The sequence below is a fragment of the Xiphophorus hellerii genome, chromosome 2, assembly GCF_003331165.1.
Source record: "Xiphophorus hellerii strain 12219 chromosome 2, Xiphophorus_hellerii-4.1, whole genome shotgun sequence".
NCBI lineage: Eukaryota > Metazoa > Chordata > Actinopteri > Cyprinodontiformes > Poeciliidae > Xiphophorus > Xiphophorus hellerii.
The window spans coordinates 7935037-7955717 of NC_045673.1; the positions used below are offsets into that span (position 1 = coordinate 7935037).

The 20681-nt window shown below is 35.7% G+C and overlaps 2 protein-coding genes across 2 annotated transcripts; both read left to right on the forward strand.

Annotated features, from left to right (window-relative positions):
- Window positions 1-739: 739 nt before the first annotated feature.
- Window positions 740-8059, forward strand: fads2 (fatty acid desaturase 2). The gene is made up of 13 exons (XM_032578312.1): window positions 740-922; window positions 1193-1467; window positions 4633-4743; window positions 4915-5112; window positions 5193-5294; window positions 5360-5485; window positions 5571-5631; window positions 5711-5787; window positions 5952-6049; window positions 6291-6387; window positions 7120-7199; window positions 7314-7439; window positions 7630-8059. The coding sequence occupies exons 2-13, from the start codon at window positions 1258-1260 to the stop codon at window positions 7679-7681; spliced, it is 1338 nt and encodes a 445-aa protein (XP_032434203.1). The 5' UTR covers window positions 740-922; window positions 1193-1257; the 3' UTR covers window positions 7682-8059.
- Window positions 8060-10098: 2039 nt separating this feature from the next.
- Window positions 10099-15934, forward strand: LOC116729101 (fatty acid desaturase 2-like). The gene is made up of 13 exons (XM_032577445.1): window positions 10099-10346; window positions 10610-10864; window positions 12017-12127; window positions 12267-12464; window positions 12542-12643; window positions 12718-12843; window positions 12933-12993; window positions 13092-13168; window positions 13697-13794; window positions 14374-14470; window positions 15054-15133; window positions 15464-15589; window positions 15800-15934. Exons 2-13 carry the CDS (start codon window positions 10679-10681, stop codon window positions 15849-15851), a joined length of 1314 nt encoding a protein of 437 aa, XP_032433336.1. The 5' UTR covers window positions 10099-10346; window positions 10610-10678; the 3' UTR covers window positions 15852-15934.
- Window positions 15935-20681: the final 4747 nt, after the last annotated feature.

Below are 20681 nucleotides of genomic sequence, written 5' to 3' on the forward strand. Positions count from 1 at the left end.
TATGAATTTAGCTTTTACTGAGTATACTTAACGTGAGCTATAGCCCTTAAACAACTTGATGTAAAATCGTAATGAAAAACGTTAGATATTAGAAATGCAAGAGATTGATAAGAAAATACAGATCTTGACAAATAAAAGAAATGGCAAAAACCCAAGAAAATCTTGAAAGAAATGGCAACTTAGTTTAAAAACGTCTAAAACACAAACGTAGCTTTCATTTTAATCATTTTATTTTCATAAAAGAACAAGAAAATCACGAAAGGGATAGCAATTTAATTATAAAAAAGTTTAAATCAGCAAAGTAACTTTCATTTTAAACATTTTATTGACATGAAAACACGAAAGAGATAGCAATTCAATAATAAAAAAAACAAAGTTTGAAACACTTGTATTTGATTTTAAACACTGTATCATCGGAAAGTTGGTCTCACGATTTGAGAAACGTATATCTCCAAATTAACAGCAGTCCAGGGCATCAGGATCATCGGGAAGAACGTGATAAACAGGCTAAGCATCTGTTTATGCTTTCTCAGAATGCCACCGCATCTCCTGTAGTCCGGGCAGGGGCCAGACCCACGCCCCCCAGCTGAACTTTTTCCAGGATCATGCAGTTGACCCGGTAATGTCCAGAGGAGCAGCTCTCTGAGCCTATCGCGTATTTAGCAGCGGTTCGGTTCCTGATAACTGCGTGCCGATTGGCCAGAAAGGCTCGAATGATCCGCTCGAAGTTCGTGCACCCGGTGGGGGTGAATGAGACGATGAGCGCAGCCTATGAGGGAAGGAAACTGGAGGATGGATTTTATGATGCTCGCAGTTAGAAAATGAATTCGTGCTGAGCTGGAGCAAACTTATTTAAACTGGCCTGGTGATGAGACTAAAACACAGAGGGACTTAAATCATCCAGATCTGGTTAATAGCTACAGTAAGTTTTAGACATTTGTCCTATTAATGTTATTACACGGTAGCTGAAAAAAGTCGAAAAAACATTCATAATTGATTTGTTTGAATATTTTTTCCTGCATTTGATGTAAGCCTAGCTTGAAGAGTTGCTTTAACAGTTCGTTTAAGGGCTCAGCCATAAATTCATAACATGACAATTCCTTTTTGTTGTTTTAATTAACTTGTGTCTCAGTGTGTTGCAGCATTTTTTTTTTAACAGACTATATTCTAAGGTTGTTTTTTTCCCCTCCAGGTGTGACAATCTGTGGTAAAGTGGTCCTGAGCTTCGAGTGAGTCCAAGCAGCATCAGCAGAGACGATGGGAGGCGGAGGACAGCAGACTGAGCCTGCAGAGCCAGGCAGTGGGAAAGCTTCAGGTGTTTACACCTGGGAGGAGGTGCAGAAACACTGCAGCAGAAACGACCAGTGGCTGGTGGTCAACCGAAAGGTTTACAACATCACCCAATGGGCCAAACGGCATCCAGGAGGGTCTCGGGTCATCGGCCACTATGCTGGAGAGGATGCCACGGTAACATCTCTAGCCTCTCTTAAAAAAATAATCAAATAAAATCTTATTGCATGCAAATAAAGCAGTTTTTTTTTTTAGTTCCAACTCATCTTGAATATAATCAGATCTTTACTCACTTTTATCAATCGGTCAACAGCCTCAGCTAAAGAATAATATACGACATATTACAAGTTCATTATTCATTTTATTATAAAAAGCTAAATTTAAGAACCTTTGTGAACTTCATGTTCGTGTCACCTTTGTAGACACAGAAATGTACAGAAGTAGTCATCCTCTCTCTGACATTTTGTTATGAAGAAGCTTTGGTACATTTTTTTTACAGTGTCACTCTGAACTTTGAATCATCGCAGCTTTGTGCTTTGGATACAAAGCGCGATCCAAACTCTGCCAAGTTTAATTGTCAAACAAATATCTTTACATCTTTGCATCTTTACATGCTTTGAAGAGTTTAGAGTAAAATCAACGCCTGCAAGGTTTTTCCCAAGGCTTGTGGCTGCAAAGCAAGCCCCCATCATCACCCCTCCACTACCATGCTGTACTATTTCACTTAATTCTGTATTGTTTATCATGCCTCAAAATCTCAGTTTAGACCATATTTCTCTGAAGAAAATGTTTTGGGGTTTTTTTTCTGGAAAACTTGATTTTCTGATCAAACTTCCAAACAATCTATACTACAGTTTTCATGATTTCCCACCCATGCTAGGCATTTCCATACACAGCATCTAGATGCTCATCTGAAGCCCCAGATGTCTTTCATGTATGAGCTAATACCTGCCCTGAGACACTGATAAGATAATGACCCAGCTGGCTGCTGCACATTGACTCATTCCTTTGAAAGCACCAGGCATGTCTCTATTATCCCACACATGGCTTCCACACTTTGGCTTTGTTTTCTGTTAAATAAATAATGAGATGGTGTAATATGTCATGTCTTGTTTATCTAAGGTTTGGCTGACCGCATTAAGACTTTTTAGTATGTCTATATACAAAAACCTGGTCTGGCTTAATTTTTCTTTGCAAATCAGCTAATTTCACAATGCAATAATAGAAATTAATAAAAAATGGTGAAAACGACAAAATAATCTTTCTAACATTAAAATTAAATAATAATGTTTTCTAATATATGCAACTATAATGTTAATAGTGAATGTAACAGCCTATTGAGGTGTTTTCATCCAGTCCCTGCACATCTTAGATACAGGTCTATCTCAATAAATTAGATCATCCTTGAAAAGCTAAATTATATCATTCACTCAGTTTAAAAAGTGAAGCTAATATTTTATAGATTTATTACACACAATGATATGTATTTAAGCATGCAAATATCTGTAAACTTAGATGATGTGACTTACAACTAATGAAAACCCCCTGAAATAAAACAGTTTATCAAAAGATTAGACCAATACAAATATTTTTATTGCAAAATTGTCTTATCTTGCATACACAATCGTACGGGGAACTGTTGACGTAACAGTTGTCCAACAGACAGTCATGTGGCTTATTCTCCCCATAAAAGGTCATTGCTAAAGAAGTTGGGTTTTAGTACAGCCCGAAAGCATATTGATCTAACGTTCACAGGAAGTAGAAAAGTACACAAACAATACTGCAGCATAGAGAAGATTGTGAAGCAAAGCTCATTCAGAATTATAGGGTGGATTCACAAGGCATGAACTGTAACTGCTCTCAATGCTACAGGAGCCACCATATCTCAGAAACTGGCTACAAATGTTGCATTTCTTGCATTAGGCCACTTCTAAACCAGACATGATTGGGCTAAGGAGAAAAAAGACTGGACTATTCCTTAGCAATCCACAGAACTATTTTTAGATCAAAGTAAATGTTTTATTTCACTTAGAAATCAAGGTCAAAGAGTCTGTAGGAGGAGTGGAGAAACACAGAATCCAAGTTGTTTGATTTCTAATTTGAAGTTTTCAAGCCAGCTGAAATTTGAGGTGCCATGTCATCAGCTACTGTTTTTTTTTTTTATCAAGTCCAAGGTCAGAGCAGTCGTCCACCAGAAAATTTTATAGCACTTTGTGCTTCGTTGTGCTGACAAGCATTTCTGGTTTAATGACCATGGAATCACATGCCTGATTGGCCAGCAAACTCTCCTGACCTGATCTCCATACTGGATCTAAGGGATCTTATCAAGAGGAAGACCATGACGATCCAACAATGCAGATTTGCTGAGGGTCATCTTTCATGACATGCGCTTTCTCAATGCCACAGTAGCTCCACACAGTGATCACATCCATGCCACTCCACACTGATATAAGGAAATAATTAATAATAGTAATAGTAATATAATAACCTTCTCTCATAGGTTATTATAGTTCACTCTTAAGATGTATTCCTTAATGAATCAAGTTTGATCTTTGTCCAGTGATGTCACGTGAACATTAGTGTGAACTTTAATAAACTCATCACCCCATAGCTAATATCTCTAAATATGAGTCAGACCAGCTGCAGTGTGTTTATGCTCTTCTTTATTGCCATTCTAGTAAGATAGTGATAACAAGAAGGAAAACTTATTTAGATATGGATTGTCACCTAAGGAACAATAATTGTTAGTAGATATCCTTATTTTTCTTGTTATTTCTAAATTATAGAAAGTAAAATCAACTCTACCAAAAACAGGTTTTCACACTCACTTGTTCCTGACAAAGTTACAGAAACATAAGATAAGCAATCTGCGTTCTTTTGAATGTGTCTATAATTTTCTTATTTTTCCATTTTATTCATGTCCTTAGTTAAATATTAATTAAATTCCTATTTGAGAGATACAGTATTTACATGTATTGTGTCTACAGAGTTGACTAATAACCATTCTAATAACCACGTGTTTCTTGTGATGCCATTGATGCAAATACACACTAACCAGAACTCTGTTTGTGAAATCCTGCAGTTCAAATTTTTTATTCATGACTCATTTCAGATGCATTTTTTTAGTCAATTTAATTAACCGCAAACTCTTTATCTCAAATATGAACAAATGCTGTGGCTACAAATAGCAAAACATTACAAAAAATATAAAAATGTTTCATACACCATAAATATAAACAAATAGCTCTATGTTTTGTGCAGTCCCTTGGTATATCAGCTCATTTTGGTCGCTTTTGGAGGGGTAATTGTGTAAAAAAATATATGCATTTGCTTGCTCTACAGGAGGCTTTTACTGCCTTTCATCCAGATCTGAAGTTTGTGCAGAAGTTTCTGAAGCCTCTACTGGTTGGAGAGCTGGCGGTGACAGAGCCCAGTCAGGACAGGAAAAAAAACGTGAGTCTTTACATTGAAATCTGATCTGAGTTTGCAGCATCAAAACCCCATTGTTTTGAGCTGAATAACATGTTCTTAATATTCGTATTGCAACTGAAATTTTTGCTTTATTTCAACAGTTTCACATCTTAGTATAGCTGTAATAAAAACTATTTAATTCTCTGCTTCCAGGCAGCAATCATAAAGGATTTTGAGTCTTTACGCACCCAGGTGGAGAAGGAAGAACTTTTTAAAGCCAAACCTTTATTCTTCTGCCTCCATCTGGGTCACATCCTGTTGCTGGAGGCCCTGGCCTGGCTGATGGTCACGTACTGGGGGACGAGCTGGACGATGACGCTATTGTGTGCACTGATGCTAGCAACATCTCAAGTAATTTAAACTCATAAATCATTTACATTTTTTGTTATTTAGAAACTAAATCTCATGCTAATTTACCTTCTTCTGTGCAGTCACAGGCTGGATGGCTGCAGCATGACTTTGGTCACCTTTCTGTCTTCAAGAAGTCAAAGTGGAATCATTTGGTTCACAAGTTTGTCATTGGACACTTAAAGGTGACTGCGTAGGTTTCTGCCCTTTGAATAATTTCTGCATGGATGCTAACAGAGGGATTTTATAGGGAGCTTCAGCCAACTGGTGGAACCACCGACATTTCCAGCATCACGCCAAACCAAACCTCCTCAAGAAAGATCCCGATGTCAACATGTTGGCATTCTTTGTACTGGGAAAGACTCAACCAGTGGAGGCAAGCAGCTGAAAGGAAAAATGTTTCACATGATGCAAACTGTCATATACCTGCTCACCCATCTCTGTCCTTCTCTCTGTCACAGTATGGCATTAAAAAGATCAAACACATGCCCTACAATCACCAGCACAAATACTTCTTTCTTGGTATGCTTGTTGGGAGTCATTAAAAGCTAATTAGAAAATTATAATAGCTTTCCAGGAATAATGAATATTTCTTTTGCAGTGGGACCTCCGCTGCTCATACCGATTTATTTTCACATGCAGATAATGAACACCATGATTACTCGTCGTGACTGGGTGGTAAGATGCCAAACACCGTGCGGTGCAGAATCATTACATAAGTTGGAATGGGATTTCAATTTAAGCCTATATAAAACACATATTTAGCCACCACACAAGATGATTGACAAATTATTCTTCACAATAAAACATTTTTTAGATGATCTGAATCTTTTGTTTTACAGGACTTGGCTTGGTCCTTGTCGTACTACTTTCGCTATTTCTACTGTTATTCTCCTCTGTACGGCTTTCTTGGCTCATTTGCACTCATGATGTTTGTCAGGTATGTATTCTGTAAAAAACTGAAAACATTTGGTGGGTGAGGTCTGTTTTTATGTTTGTTTTCAGTTCATTGTAAATGAGACAACCTCTGATTTTAATTTTGTTTGTTATATTTATGTTAGTTCCACAAGTGATGTTATTTCATTCTCAAACGCATCATTCTATACTAATTTGCTATTGTAAAATAATTTTCCATTTTGGGCTTTTAACCCACATGAACACCATGTTTGCTTGTTTTGCAGATTTTTAGAGAGTCACTGGTTTGTGTGGGTAACTCAGATGAATCACATACCAATGGAGATTGAGTATGAGGAGAACCAGGACTGGCTGACCATGCAGGTGCCTGCTTTATTAAAAGAAAACCATATAACTGTCATAATAAAGATTTGTATTCTGCTGATGTAGCTTGTCTGCAGAACTCAACCTTCCCAAACAATTTGGCGCCTATAATCTGCTGAGCTGCTTCGAACACAGGCTAGATAATAATTTCAATCATACAAATGATGTGGCTTTGTAATGCTAATTTACTGAAAAAAAAAGTTGTATTTATTTTTTATTTACAAGCAATTAGAATAGTTTTGATGTTTTACTAGAACTTTCGGTAATATGGCGTATGTCGTAAATTGTCTTGGATGGAACTCTGCAGTTTTTTCTGCAGTTCTTCTGAAGCGTATGTCTGTTTTTAATGCAATCTTGGCAGCAGGTGGTAAACCTAATCTCACCAGATTAAGATAGGAAACTATTGATAAAGTGTAGATATTGTGGGTTAATAAATGTGCCACGAGCCTGACCAAAAGGTTTCTTGTTCTCTGCTCATTAGTCCTGTCTATTGCACCATGTAAGCTGAAGACACCCATCAATACATGATCATTGAGATGTAATCTGTTTACAAAGACTGTACACCCTAAATATCGACTTAGTTCAGGTTGATGCGTTTTACAGTGCTTTGTTTTATTGTTAGCTTTAATACACTAATTAATTTCACCTATAAACTACAGCTACCCAGCAGATACACTAAATCAAATGATGTATCAACATATCTAGAGTCTTTTCTCATATGATCTTTTTCAGTTACAAGCCACATGCAATATTGAGCAGTCCCTGTTCAACGACTGGTTTAGTGGACACCTCAACTTCCAAATCGAACACCAGTAAGTCAAACGGTTTTGTGCGTGAAATGATTGTAAGATTTTTCAAAGTCACGCAGAAAAATGCTGAGACATCACAAATGAGGACTCATCTGTTATTTATTGTCTTTTTTTCAGTTTGTTTCCCATGATGCCGCGCCACAACTACCACCTGGTGGCCCGTCGGGTCCGTGCAATGTGTGAGAAGCACGGGGTCCCTTATGAAATTAAGTCTTTGTGGCGAGGAATGGCTGATGTAGTCAGGTAATAATTCACTGCGTGAATCAGCAAAATGTGTAAAAATAAAAATGTCCTTAATAAATAGAAATATCATGAGAATAAATGCCTTCTTTTTATTACCTCTCATGATAGAAAACAGCTGCTTGTCAGATCCAAAATGTTTTGCAATTTACCAAAATTTTGTTTTGTCTCGTTTTTTTCTCTTTATTCTTAGCTCATTGAAAACTTCGGGGGAACTCTGGCTCGATGCGTATCTTCATAAGTAATGAAATGTTTCTAAATGGACTGAGATTTTTCTCTGTCCGATTTACGTGGCTGAAAATCAAGTTATACCTCTGACTTTGTTGGTGTTAAAATTAGAACTTTAGAGGGGGTTTTTTTGGGGCCTTTTTTAACAGAGTTGCTGTGCTTACATAAAGCATTTATTATATATATTTTTTTGATTAACCGTAGTGGAATGTGAACTGGACAATACAGTAAATTAATTTATTTTCTTGTTTAAAAAAATCTAAGAAAAAGAAATAATTTTTAATACAGACAAATATAAAAGATTTTTTTAATCAAAAACATACAATATAAAGTTTCTTCTGTCAGTCCTTCAGCTGTAACTGTATGTGATCTTTGAATAAACAATAAAATGCTGACCCGTTCATGTACCTTCTTTTTTATTTTAGCTGTTCTACTAAACCATTCATCCTTTTTCTTAAGGATAGTTTAGTTGACAGGTGTGCTAGAAATCTGCTTTGTTGCACTTGTAATGGCTACTTTTACAGAAAAGCATCAAATCATCTTTGAGCTGCATTAAAATAGTTTCACATGTGCAAAACTGCATCTGCATCAGAACGTTAAGAGGTTGAATTACAGTTAGAAGCGGTTTGCTTTTACCATTTCAATAAGAAACAAAAAAACTGCAGTCAGTCTGAATTTACTTCTGTTACAACAGAAGTTATTGCAGAAGTTACGACAAATTACATCTGTAAATAAGTCCTCTTTAAAGAATTTTTTTACATTTGAATATAAAACCAAATTTTATTGAAGAAATAACACAATTGCGCAGTAATTGGTAATAAAGTGTATTTTACTGCTTGGTAAAGTTTCAGAAAAGTAAATGGTGGGAGAATTATTTAAAAACACACACAAAAACAACACTGACCACACTGCTTGCACTCAAAACATAAAACCTTGCACATTTTATAAAGCTAACATGTTTAGACAACATCAATAAAAGTAACATTACCGAATGTATTTGAAATATGTGGACTAGTTGCGGAAGTCTTGTGTTCTATATCAGGAGACCACGGTGACATTGGCATGACTGATTGTGCACCAGCCTTATCTTTATTTCTTCAGGAAAGTTTTGCAAAGGATAAAGGTGTACATGAGTACAGTACATGATCTTGCTGCATGATAAACTTGTGACCAATTAAAGAACTTTCTTAAGGTCGAGTATGACATGGCAGGGTGAGGTAATATTGCTCCTCATTAAATTTGTTTTGGACTTTGTGAACCTTGCCAACTCGACGGTGCAAAACATCTTCAAAGCATAACTGATACAACTGTTTGATGAACATAAATTCACATTTCCAGCCATCACAAAGTAGCACATAGAATAAAGTGGACTGAAGATAATATATGATATGTTTTTATCACCATCTATCCCGAGTCAATACTTTGCAGAACCAACTTTTCCTGAAATGTTAGAATCATTTCCAGGGTGTTTCTTAAGTCTACCACAAACAGATTTTTAGAAATCTATTTCTATTCTCTATTGAGTTTCCCTTTTTAAACCCATTTCTGTTGTAAAGTTGCTCAAGTAAAAACCGACTGTATTCAAACCATCGGTGAATGTCAATTTCCAAATCTTGTGACAGACTCCAAATAGAATTTTTACAATCCAAAGAGGCATTTTTGCTCTTTATCTTAATGAATAAAATTGTACTAAGAACATGATCCAGTTTTCAAGAGAACCTAACATATAAAGTCCTTGTGATTGTTGAATTTAATAATAAATAATGTCTATTTAACAGATTTGGAGCAAATAAAAATGTCCTACTTTTACAAGAAGACAAAGGGCAATTTTATTTAAATGGAAAGTTCCATATTTATGGAAAGTGAAGAAATAACAACTTTAGAACTTAATGACATAACAAAAAGCCTAAAGAAAATATTTTTTCTATCACTACAGCATCATTCTATTATTTCATGCTATGTAAAAGAAGCATGAACCAACCGAAATAAAAATTATATTACTTTTTTTTATTACCTTACAGTTTAATTATTTAATATTTACTTCTGCAGAGTAACTTTTCATGCAGGTCATTATGTTCCCCTACAATTATCTACAAGTTTCTAGCTTCGCAGTTCTTTGCTAAGACTCAACAGCCCTTTGTTTTGACTCACATTCTTATTATCACTAAAATGTTTTAAGCAAGTTTTAGACATTTTTCTATCAGCCACATGATCTTTGATTCCACGTGTTAAATTAATAATAAGGAGTCCAACAAAACAAGAGGTTGAAATGCTGCGTGTCTGTTTATTTCAGTGAGTTACACCCAGCAGTTGCTTCACTTCATTAGTTTATCTTTTTTCTGGGAAATGTCCAGCATCTCCAAAGTTACATGAAACACACCTCCGCCGCTGATTTTATTTTCTCTTTGCGCTCTCAGACGACCCTGTATGTTTATTGCGCCGCTGATGCCCCGACCAAGCCATCCGAAATGTATGAAAGGTGCGCGCTGATTGGTCAGAAAAACTCGAATGATACGCTCGAAGTTCGTGCTGGGGAAGGAGGGTGACTAAACAGAGGGAATGAACTGATGGCTTTTATGGTCTTTCTTATTAAAAGTTGGTCTTTGCGAGCGGAGAAAATAACGTGAACAGGTCTGTGGACGTGGCTGAAGTCCGGAGAAAAGCAACAGGAATCCGGATTGTGTAAGTTTACATTTTTTCTCTAATATCGCTTAAAAAGTCAGACTATGTAAAAAAAAGTTTTATAGCATACCCATAAACCAAATATTTATAATGTATTATGCATGTTTAAAAAGCACCCAAAGCGATACATTTTCCTCTCCTGCGTGTATGATTTTACACAGATTTCTAGATGCATGCATGACTGTCTTTTACAAACTCTGGTAATTATTAATTATGTCGCGCCTTTTTTGTCTAACTTCATGTGTGAATGACTGGTTGTTTAGCGCACAGCTGCCTGCAGGTTCCCGGATCCAGAGACAGCAGCAGAAGCAGAAGCAGAAGCAGAGAGGAGTATGGGAGTTGGAGGCCAGCAGACTGAGGCTGCAGGTGTTTTCTCCTGGGAGGAGGTCCAGAAGCACTGCAGCAGAAATGATCGGTGGTTGGTCATCAGTCGAAAGGTTTACAACATCACTCAGTGGGCCAAAAGGCACCCAGGAGGATCTCATGTCATCGGCCACTATGCCGGAGAGGATGCTACAGTAAACATGCCGCCTCTTTAATCAGAATAAAAACAGGATGCATTCATGAACTAACAGTTAACATAAAACCATAAAATATTAGCATTTCTAACAAGCTAACGTGCTGTTAAAGTGTCATTGGGTTATTTACATGATTGAGGACGATTTTCTTTGCTTAATTTTTTATTTAGCCCTGCATTTTAGTATAAATGAAAAGTAAAAACAAAAACAACAGTAACACTTTTTAACACTTTTTCACAATTATACCTCATGGAGAAACGTTTTTATCATCAGACTTTACCAGAAAGAACACCAAAGAGAAAACTGTGCCAGTGATGACCACTGAAGGCATCATAATAAAGGACCAACAAAGGGCAAAGAACTGATTAGTGGCAGATGTTGAATTAGTGAGGAGACACAGTGACCCCCTGGGTTTCAAAATTACAGACTGCGGTGAAGACAAGTCTTCAGATTTTTTTGCGGACATTTATTTATGCACAGAGCCTTGAACTGTAGCTAAAAATGGCCCAATTTGCATAGATTGTGACAAGGTTGAAACTCCAGCTAGACTTGTGGCGGGTGGAACAACTTTATGAGGCTTAAAGGTTTTAGCTTCTGGCCTTTATAAAGGAAGGAAATACAAATCAGCCAGGGACATCCTTCACTTACAGTAGGTTCCCAAGGGAGGACTATTGTAAGTGACCCTACTGTGGGCTTTGACCCACAGTAGGGTCAGAGCTGGACTCTGAATACTGTCAGAGTCAGTATTCAACAACATGCGCTGTCATGTTGTTGAATTCTTCAATTAGTGGTCATATAACATTTTTCTTATGACATAAATCTGACAATTATATAAAAGCCCAATATAATTTTCTTGTCACAGTTTGCCATTACAAAGCATTAAAGGTAAAGATTTTAGCACAATGATCTTTGTTTATCAGGTTGTGTCATTCATTTGTTTTTATAAATATATCATAAAAGCTGAAGGTGCAAATGAGATGGAATGAACCTGGTTCTGAAGATCATATTTTAATTATCTAAGCAGAAGTGAAAATCAGAATGTGGTGGTGTATGAAATAACATAAATTTGAGGAAAATATTTTCTGTGTTACGGGGCATTTTCTTCTACTCCAAGCTGTACTAATAATATGATTATTCTTTTATATTTTTCAGGAGGCTTTCACAGCTTTCCATCCTGATCAAAAGTTTGTGCAGAAGTTTCTAAAGCCTCTACTGATTGGAGAGCTGGCGGCGACAGAGCCAAGTCAGGAGGGAAACAAAAATGTACAAATAATTCAAGTCTCACACGGATCTCAGATAACTAACACAATATTTACTCGTTCACAAATTATTATTATTACTATTTCTTTTCAGAAAAGGCATTAACAAAACATCGTTACAGCTTCCCTTTTCTCTGCCACAGGCAGCCATCATACAGGATTTTGAAACTTTACGCACCCAGGTGGAGAAGGAAGGACTTTTTAAAGCCAAACCTTTATTCTTCTGCCTCCATCTGAGTCACATCCTGCTACTGGAGGCTCTCGCCTGGATGATGGTATGGTACTGGGGGACGAGCTGGACTCTGACCTTACTGTGCGCTGTCATGTTGGCAACATCTCAAGTAAGTTCAACAAAGTTGCATGTCTCATGAAGATTAAATCACCTTAGATAATAGAAAAGATCACTTTTTTTTGCTAGGCGCAGGCTGGATGGCTGCAGCATGACTTCGGTCACCTCTCTGTCTTCAAGAAGTCCAAGTGGAATCACCTGGTCCACAAGTTTGTTATTGGACATTTAAAGGTAACCTTTGTAGTTTTGATGTTTTAAGTTTTTTGGTAATTTTTTCCTGTTCTTAAGAGTCCTATGTTTTACAGGGAGCTGCAGCCAGCTGGTGGAATCACCTGCATTACAATCATCATGCCAAACCAAATGTCCTGAGCAAAGATCCTGATGTCAACATGTCGGGCGTCTTTGTTCTTGGATCTGTTCAACCTGTAGAGGCAAGCAGCTGGAAGAAGATTTGTTTTAAGTATTTTAAGAAATTCGTAGCAGCTCACAAACTGTTTTCTCCTTATTTTTTCTCTCACAGTATGGCATAAAGAAGATCAAACACATGCCCTACAATTACCAGCACCAGTACTTCTTTTTATGTATGTTTGTCAGAAGTCATGGAATATGAGAAATGAGGTGAACAATTTTTCATGACAAAAAAAAAAAAATTAATCATAATAATTTACCTCTGTTTCAGTGGGGCCGCCTCTTCTCGTCCCAGTCGTCTTCAACCTGCAAAATCTAAACGTCATGATTTCTCGCCGAAGCTGGGTGGTAAGATTTTGGACCGTATGCTTTGCAGTGCATGTAATTATTTACATTTCTAAAAAAGGCACAAATGATAAAGGTTTATGTAAACATATCACTTTAATGTATTGTATTGGTACATGCCAACATTTGCTTGAATGTTTCTTAGAAGCAATAAATTACTTCATTCTGTTGTTAAAAGTTGCATAAGTCCAAACAGTTGCTAATAAAAAATCGGAAAAGTTTAAAGCTGCTATTCAATATTCTATTATATGTAATATCTAGTTTTGATCTGAAACCTTGAAGTCATTTAAAGACAACTAACAAGCTTTTATTGGAAGAGTTTGTAGCAGGTCTGAAATTCAGAAACAGATTCACATGTAAAAATTCAATAAATGAGACAAAACGTCCAATATTTTTGAAAACTATTAAATAATGTAAAACATGTTCAAGAGTATTTTTGTCTTTTTATCAGGATTTGCAAACATAAAAACATGAGAAACATTTTTTTTAAACAATGACATTGTGATTTTTCCTCTTTTTTGTCATTTAAAGGATCTGGCTTGGTATTTGTCCTTTTATATTCGATATTTCTCCTGTTACGTGCCCCTATATGGCTTTTTCGGCTCTGTGGCTCTCAACCTCTTTGTTAGGTAAGAATTTGAATTGTTAATTATTTAGTCATCTGTTGCTTACTTGTTAGTGAAAATGATTTACATACTGTCATTAAATAGTACTTGTTATTAAGTGTTTCATATTGTTGTTAAGTCTTTTTTTTCTGAGCTCAGAGTAATTTAGACTTTCACCAAAGCAGACCATTTCCTAATCATTAACTGAACCGCAGTGTAGCTTATTTTTCTTAGCAGTGACATTCTTTTTTTAATAATTAAGAAAATAATAATGATAATGCTAATATTTAGTTAACAATTTATGTAGACATTAAATATTGTTTTTATTTTACACACAATTTTCCTAAATTGTGGCTCTGACCCCAGATGGATCAGGCAGTTTTGACAGAACAAAAGATTCTGACCTTTGAGTCACATCTTGTTGATGTTTGTTAAATTCACATAACCTTTATGAGTGTATATTAGGCCATTACATTAGGTTATCTGCTACCAGAATATGTACGTTATTATTAAAGGACGTGTCTTAATAAAAAATGTCAAAAACTGCAAATGTATGAAATGCACAATCTTTAGATGACATTTTTAAAATTGTTTATTTTGCAGGTTTTTGGAGAGTCACTGGTTTGTCTGGGTGACTCAGATGAACCATCTTCCAATGAATATAGATCATGATAAGAACAGAGACTGGATCACTATGCAGGTACGTTCTTTTTTAAAAATCAAATTTATATTTATTAAATATATTTATACGTCCATAATATATAATTTTTACTTAGAAATTTAATGCCTGTTAACCAATATTGTAAAACACTAAAGATTAAATTTTGGTAAACTGAGCATAGTGTGTCATTTACCATCCAAACTGGCATTTAACATCTATAAGCTCATTTCAGAGGCTTCTGTTCATCATGCTAATTGGGATTCAGTTATTAAGAAACAAACTTTGCACTAACTTATATTCCCACTGCAGCTACTCAAAAATTCTTGACTTATTTTAGCTGAAAAAATCAACTAAAAATATTAATTATTCAGGATATTATGTTCTCACAAATTTCACAGCAACATTTTTTGCTCTGTTAGTTGTGGAAATGTTCCACTGTGGTTCAAAGAAATGTCTTGACACATGTAAAGGAGTTTGCTGTGTGTTAAAAATCAACGAGGGTATATTTGTTGATTTGAATCGCCTCATTCGTCTCATCAGAAATGCGTTTCTTGCTATTTTGTACCTCTAAGTGAGGAGCATTGTTAACAGACTAATGCTTCTGTATCATTTTCTGTTTCAGTTACAAGCCACATGTAATATAGAGAAGTCCTTTTTCAACGACTGGTTCAGCGGACACCTCAACTTTCAAATCGAACACCAGTAAGTCGACAACGGTTTATGAAAATGCTGGCCTCTCGTTTGCAAGACAAATATGGATACTAATTAGGTGACCTTTTTCCTAATTCTGACAGTGTCTTTGTTGCCACAAAGACACTGTCAGATATTTTAGTTGCCATTTGAAATGTTTTGCGTGACTTTAGCGATGTTAACACTTTGAGTTCTCTATTGCTTCTGATTTAATAACGCCATTCTTCAGTGGGTGGGGTATGAAATTTGGTCTTAAACTATTAGAGATTTAAAGCTCTACTATTAATCACGTTAGTTGGTTTGACTTTGATTCTTCTAATAATTTGAATCAAATTTTTTAAGTCTGTTTCCGAGAATGCCGAGGCACAACTACCACCTGGTTGCTCCGAGGGTCCGTGCGCTGTGTGACAAACATGGGATCTCTTACCAGATGAAGACGTTATGGCAAGGCATGACTGATGTCGTCAGGTAATAACTCAAACAGGATAGGCAGAAATGACACTTATTTAAACTAAATTGAAAATAATCCTTCAGCTGATTTAAAATGCATGAGCAGAGCGATGACACCAGAGGTAATCTGTCTTCTTCCAGTTCACAACAACGCACTGCTTGCCTGCTCACCAGCCTGGTTGCAAACTGATGTTTTCCCTTTTTCTTCCCCTTCTTGCTTTTTTTCAGTTCACTGAAAACTTCAGGTGATCTCTGGCTTGATGCCTATCTTCATAAATGAAGAGCTGCTTATAAATCAAGTGATCTTCTTTTGCATCAACAACATGTTGTGTGTTGAGAATAAAAAAATACCTGAAAGTGCAACTAATTTAACCATTTTTGAAGATGGTGCAGTTAATGGACTGAAAAACTATTTATAGCTTATAGGATTTTAAATGTAAAGCTTATAGGATCATCTGAAATTATCTTTAAAATTGAAGATAATTTAAGTATTTTTAATTAATTTATCTTAATTTAAATAAGATAATTAACTTAATGTTTCTTTGGTAAACATTTCCAGTCACACTGACTGAATGTGACTGGAAATTAACTGTCTGAAATAAGACAGTTAATATGATGACTTTTTTCCAGTAGCAATAATAATAATAATAATAATAATAATAGTAAGTAACATTACTGATAGAATGGTTGTCCTCTTATTGTAATCATTCTGTCATGCAAAGGTTAAATATTATCAAATCTCATAACCTTCATTTTGCTTTCTTCAGTTGTAGACCTGCAACCTTTTAAACAATTTTGTTCTTTGTTGCACAATAAACAAGTTGTTGTCTACAACATTTAGTGTTATTGCTGGAGAGGCAAACATAAGAAATATTCTTTAAAGAGTAATGATCAAATTTTTGTTATGTTTTGTAATTAACTTGGCATTGTAGACTTATTGACAGATGTGTTGTGTGTAGGAACGTATAGAAGGAATTTTAGCAATTATGACGAAAGTTATTAAGTGAAACAAGAGTGAAAGGATTTATGCACCCATAGATGTTGCAAAATATTTAAGAAGTACAAATAAAACATTTTGTATTTCCTGTTTTCCTATGTGTCAAATATTTTTGTCATAAAACACAAAATCGAGTTCAATGAAACCCTGCAGAGAGATAGTCCATGCTTTAAACAAAGCATATTTTAAGTTGTTGCAAGTTTCAATTAATGGTCATGCCTACAAAAATGACAAGTTTAGCACAAATGCATAAGGAAGGACATTTTGGGGAGGTTCCCTCAAGACAAAACAAAATGAATGACATAGTGGAAAAATAACATTTGACAAGGATTTGTTCATCTGAAAAATGTATTTCCATCAAGAAAACAGTAAGGAGAGGAATCACAAGAGGTAAGGGTGAAACTTCTAAGTACAAAAACCTGTGATTTGTTTCGGTGTTTTATAAAAAAATAATGTATAGTTGAGGAAATGAGCACATTTTAGAGCTTGAAGGATCATGTCCTTATTTGAAAAACGTGTAATGTGAAGCTTATATGTTTTTTTCTAATTTTTTCTTGTCTATCCCCTACTCATAGACAACATGATTTGAAGAGATTAAACATTATGAAGGGACACCGACATCTGCATCACAAAGCAGGTTTAGGAACGTCTCCGTTTTGCAGTTCGGACTGACAAAATTAACTTGAGACAACAAAATGCAGTTTTTCAAGTAGGTTTTCATTTATTAATTTTAAAACGTCATCCAGTACAAGGTGGCCCTATGTGAAAAAGTTATATCCCCCTTCATCTAGTAGCTGGTTGTGCTACCCAGTGTTTGCAAAAACTGGTTAGAAGTCTCTTACGGGACTGGAGGAATTTCTCTCTTTGATGCAGCACAGTTTTAATTCAGCCACATTAAAGCATGAATGTATTGTTATTGATTATTCCACACCGTCGTAATCACTCTTAACTTTGACTTTGTCACTTCAAAACCTTCAATTTCTTTGTGCACTTGGTAGGGCATTTCAGATCATTCCTACTGCATGACTCAAGAACATTTAAGCATTAAGGTTTAAACAGATGGATGGACATTTTTATTTCTGGATTCATGTGCCATCAGTCATGGCAAATTATCCAAGTTCGGAAGCAAGAAAGCATTCCCAGGCCATCAGACAAACATTAGCATGTTTGATTCTCAACCAGTCTCTAAGGGAGAGCCCAGGCGCCCTGCAGAGAAAAGATGTGTCCATTGACGAAGGTAGAAACGTAGATTGATCTGTTAACTGGCAGATTCGCCTTACTGGCTCAGCTCTCTTCACCACAGCAGAACGGTACAGCGCTGGCATCACTGCAAATGCCACACCAATCTGTCTATTGATCGCCTGCTACATTTTTTTCCCTCATTTGTGAAAAAGACCTTGAGATTCTTAATCTCCTCCAATTGAGGCAGGACCTTATTCTCAACCTAGAAGACAAGTTCCTGGTTACTTGCTAACCTCATTCTTTGAGAGGAGGTTACTAAGTAGCCTCTTAGTAACCTTGTCCCAGATGATGAAGTTACTTATTTATATTTTGTTGACCAGAAACATTTAAGTTTAGTACATTTAGTACTATATGATATGGAAAGTATCACCATTTATGTAACTATTATGGTGAAATGTCTGTAAATAAACACCAAATTAATTTGGGGCTCCTGGTGTTTGAAAACACATTATTTACTGAAATATTCTCTTGTGACGATATGTCTCTTTTAAAGTGAAGGCAAACCTCACTTTTTCCAATATAGTTTGGAAGAGAGGATGAACCAATCCCTCAACAATAAAATCATTACCCATGGTACCACATATATGCTTTTTTTTTGCATCTCTTCAGCCACATGAATTAGACATAAATAGCTGATTGTTCACTGTGGGAATCTGGGTCATGCTGTCGCTGACTAGACCTCCCGATGAATGCATCGTCTCCAGTTACCATTTCTTTATTAGCAGATCACGTTTCCTTGCAGCACTGACTCTCCACTGAGTGTTAATGTGCAGAAAATGTGTATTTTTCCCCACTAATATATATTTTGCATGATACAATAAGGATTTAAGCATATTTTTCATTAGACTCACAATTTTGCAATACGACATGTTTTTTTTATTGATTTGATGTAATATGCAAATCTTAAATGCATGTTTTTATTAGCCAGCAGGAGAGAAATCATCATCATTAATAGAAATACACAGCTAGCCAAGCAAATGTTCCAACGATATTTGAAAGTCAAATGCGCTCCTGATCTCCGACTAGAGCGAAGGTTCATTTTTCGGCAGGACAACAAACCAAAGCATGCAAAATCTCAAAGGAGTGGCTTCTGAACCACTCTGTGAATCTCTAGAGATTTGAAAATGGCTGCACAGGCATCTCCCATCCAACCTGATAGAGTTTGGTCAAAATGTAGAAAAAGTGAAGAGCTGTGAATACTTTCCAGATGCACTGTGTTGTGAGTTGAAAAGAAAAAAATAACTGTCCTTGTTCTTAAATAGCAAACATCATTAGCTAGATAATAAGTTAACCAAATTCAAACACGAGTAAGGGTTACACTAACTATATTCAAAATGACAGAATTAGGTTTCTATCCTCATTTTTATAACAGCTAAGCTTAGCATTCATAAATATATTAATAGGTTATAAAGTGACAGACTGGTCTTTATGCAGCAAACTAACAAACAGAGAGAGACCAGTTGGTGCAAGGATCAAGTTAAAGTTTTGATTGTAGAAGTAAAACAGTGATTAACTGAAACTTTGTATTGAATTCTGGCAGATCCGATCAGATTTTAATTACTAAGACATTTAATTAAGTTTTACCAGATAAAAAATAAAGTGGAAAATGATGGACACACTTCCACACTGTAATTACAGCTCTATCTGCAGTGCTTAAGTTAACAGATAAAGTAATTATTTCACATGATCCGCTTTTAGAACTGCAGCGAGAATGTGTCAAATAAAATTAAACACTTTTAAACATGAAGCAAATGCTGAATGACACCTAGGAGACAAAATTAACAGGAACTTACAGGAGAAAGAGATGATAAGCACATACAAGGACAGCAAAGAGACCAAAAAAGAGGCATTAATGGACATTTAAAAGATGTCCAGAAGGACATGTTTCCACAACTGGACACAAAACTGAAAAAAGAAACCCAAACTCAAAGTATGTTGTGCATATTATTAGAAAAGGGTAATTTGCTGAATATTCAATTGATCTCAAATGGCACAGATAGAAAATTAGAATATTAGAACAAAGTCCTGTGTACAAACCAGAAGTCTTACTTTACCAAACTGTGTATGTGTGTGTTTGGTGCATTTTTATTTAAAGCAAGTTTCTTCTTCATTCATAAAAGTTACTCACTGTGCATAGAGTAATCAGAGTAAGAATGTTTTGTGTTGCTGAAAAATAACACTGGATATCACTCTAAATCTGTCATCATGCTGTGGGAGCGCTATAATTCAGCAGGGACAGGAAAGCTAGCCAGCGATGTTAGATATTTACTGCAAGAGTAGAGCAATTTTCAGTTTCCGGATCGTCAATGATGAAACAATTTAGGTTGTAAAAAAGAACAAACAAATTCAGAGTAAAAAACATTGCGGTTGAAACACAGGTGCTTTAATAAAATAAAGAAAAATTACAGGGGAAAATGCAGAGAGTCATGCACCATAGCAACTTGAAAAATCCAGCATGAAGAATGGTGGAAAATAATTAAAAAAAAAACAGGGAAATTGAAAGAAGGAGCTGACCTAAGACTGAAAAGTAATTACAAACCAACAAATTCATTCATATGCCAACATCTTACTAACAATAATGAACACTGAGAAATTAACTGAATATGGCAAGACCAATTGAATATAAAAAATAAGAGAATAATCAAAACCTAAACACCCAAGGAAAGTGAGAAATGCTGGTAGACTGTAGCTCTCTGTAAGTATTGACTCAGTACTGTAAACATGAATGTATGCAATACTTTAAAAAATTTAACCATTTGACTTAATAATTAAGAGTTGCTTTTTATTGTTCTACCACATATAAAAATAATAAATTACATTGAAGTCCAACCAAACGAGAAAAAGTCCAAAGGGCATATATCATAAGGGAAC

Excerpts from the sequence above, each read along its gene's own strand:
- fads2 (XM_032578312.1), top strand. The coding sequence starts at position 1,258 with ATGGGAGGCGGAGGACAGCAGACTGAGCCTGCAGAGCCAGGCAGTGGG. Across the intron at positions 5,788-5,951 it reads TTACTCGTCGTGACTGGGTG|GACTTGGCTTGGTCCTTGTC; the intron begins GTAAGATGCCAA and ends TTTGTTTTACAG. Across the intron at positions 6,050-6,290 it reads GCACTCATGATGTTTGTCAG|ATTTTTAGAGAGTCACTGGT; the intron begins GTATGTATTCTG and ends CTTGTTTTGCAG.
- LOC116729101 (XM_032577445.1), top strand. The coding sequence starts at position 10,679 with ATGGGAGTTGGAGGCCAGCAGACTGAGGCTGCAGGTGTTTTCTCCTGG. Across the intron at positions 12,994-13,091 it reads GCACCAGTACTTCTTTTTAT|TGGGGCCGCCTCTTCTCGTC; the intron begins GTATGTTTGTCA and ends CCTCTGTTTCAG. Across the intron at positions 14,471-15,053 it reads GAGACTGGATCACTATGCAG|TTACAAGCCACATGTAATAT; the intron begins GTACGTTCTTTT and ends TTTCTGTTTCAG.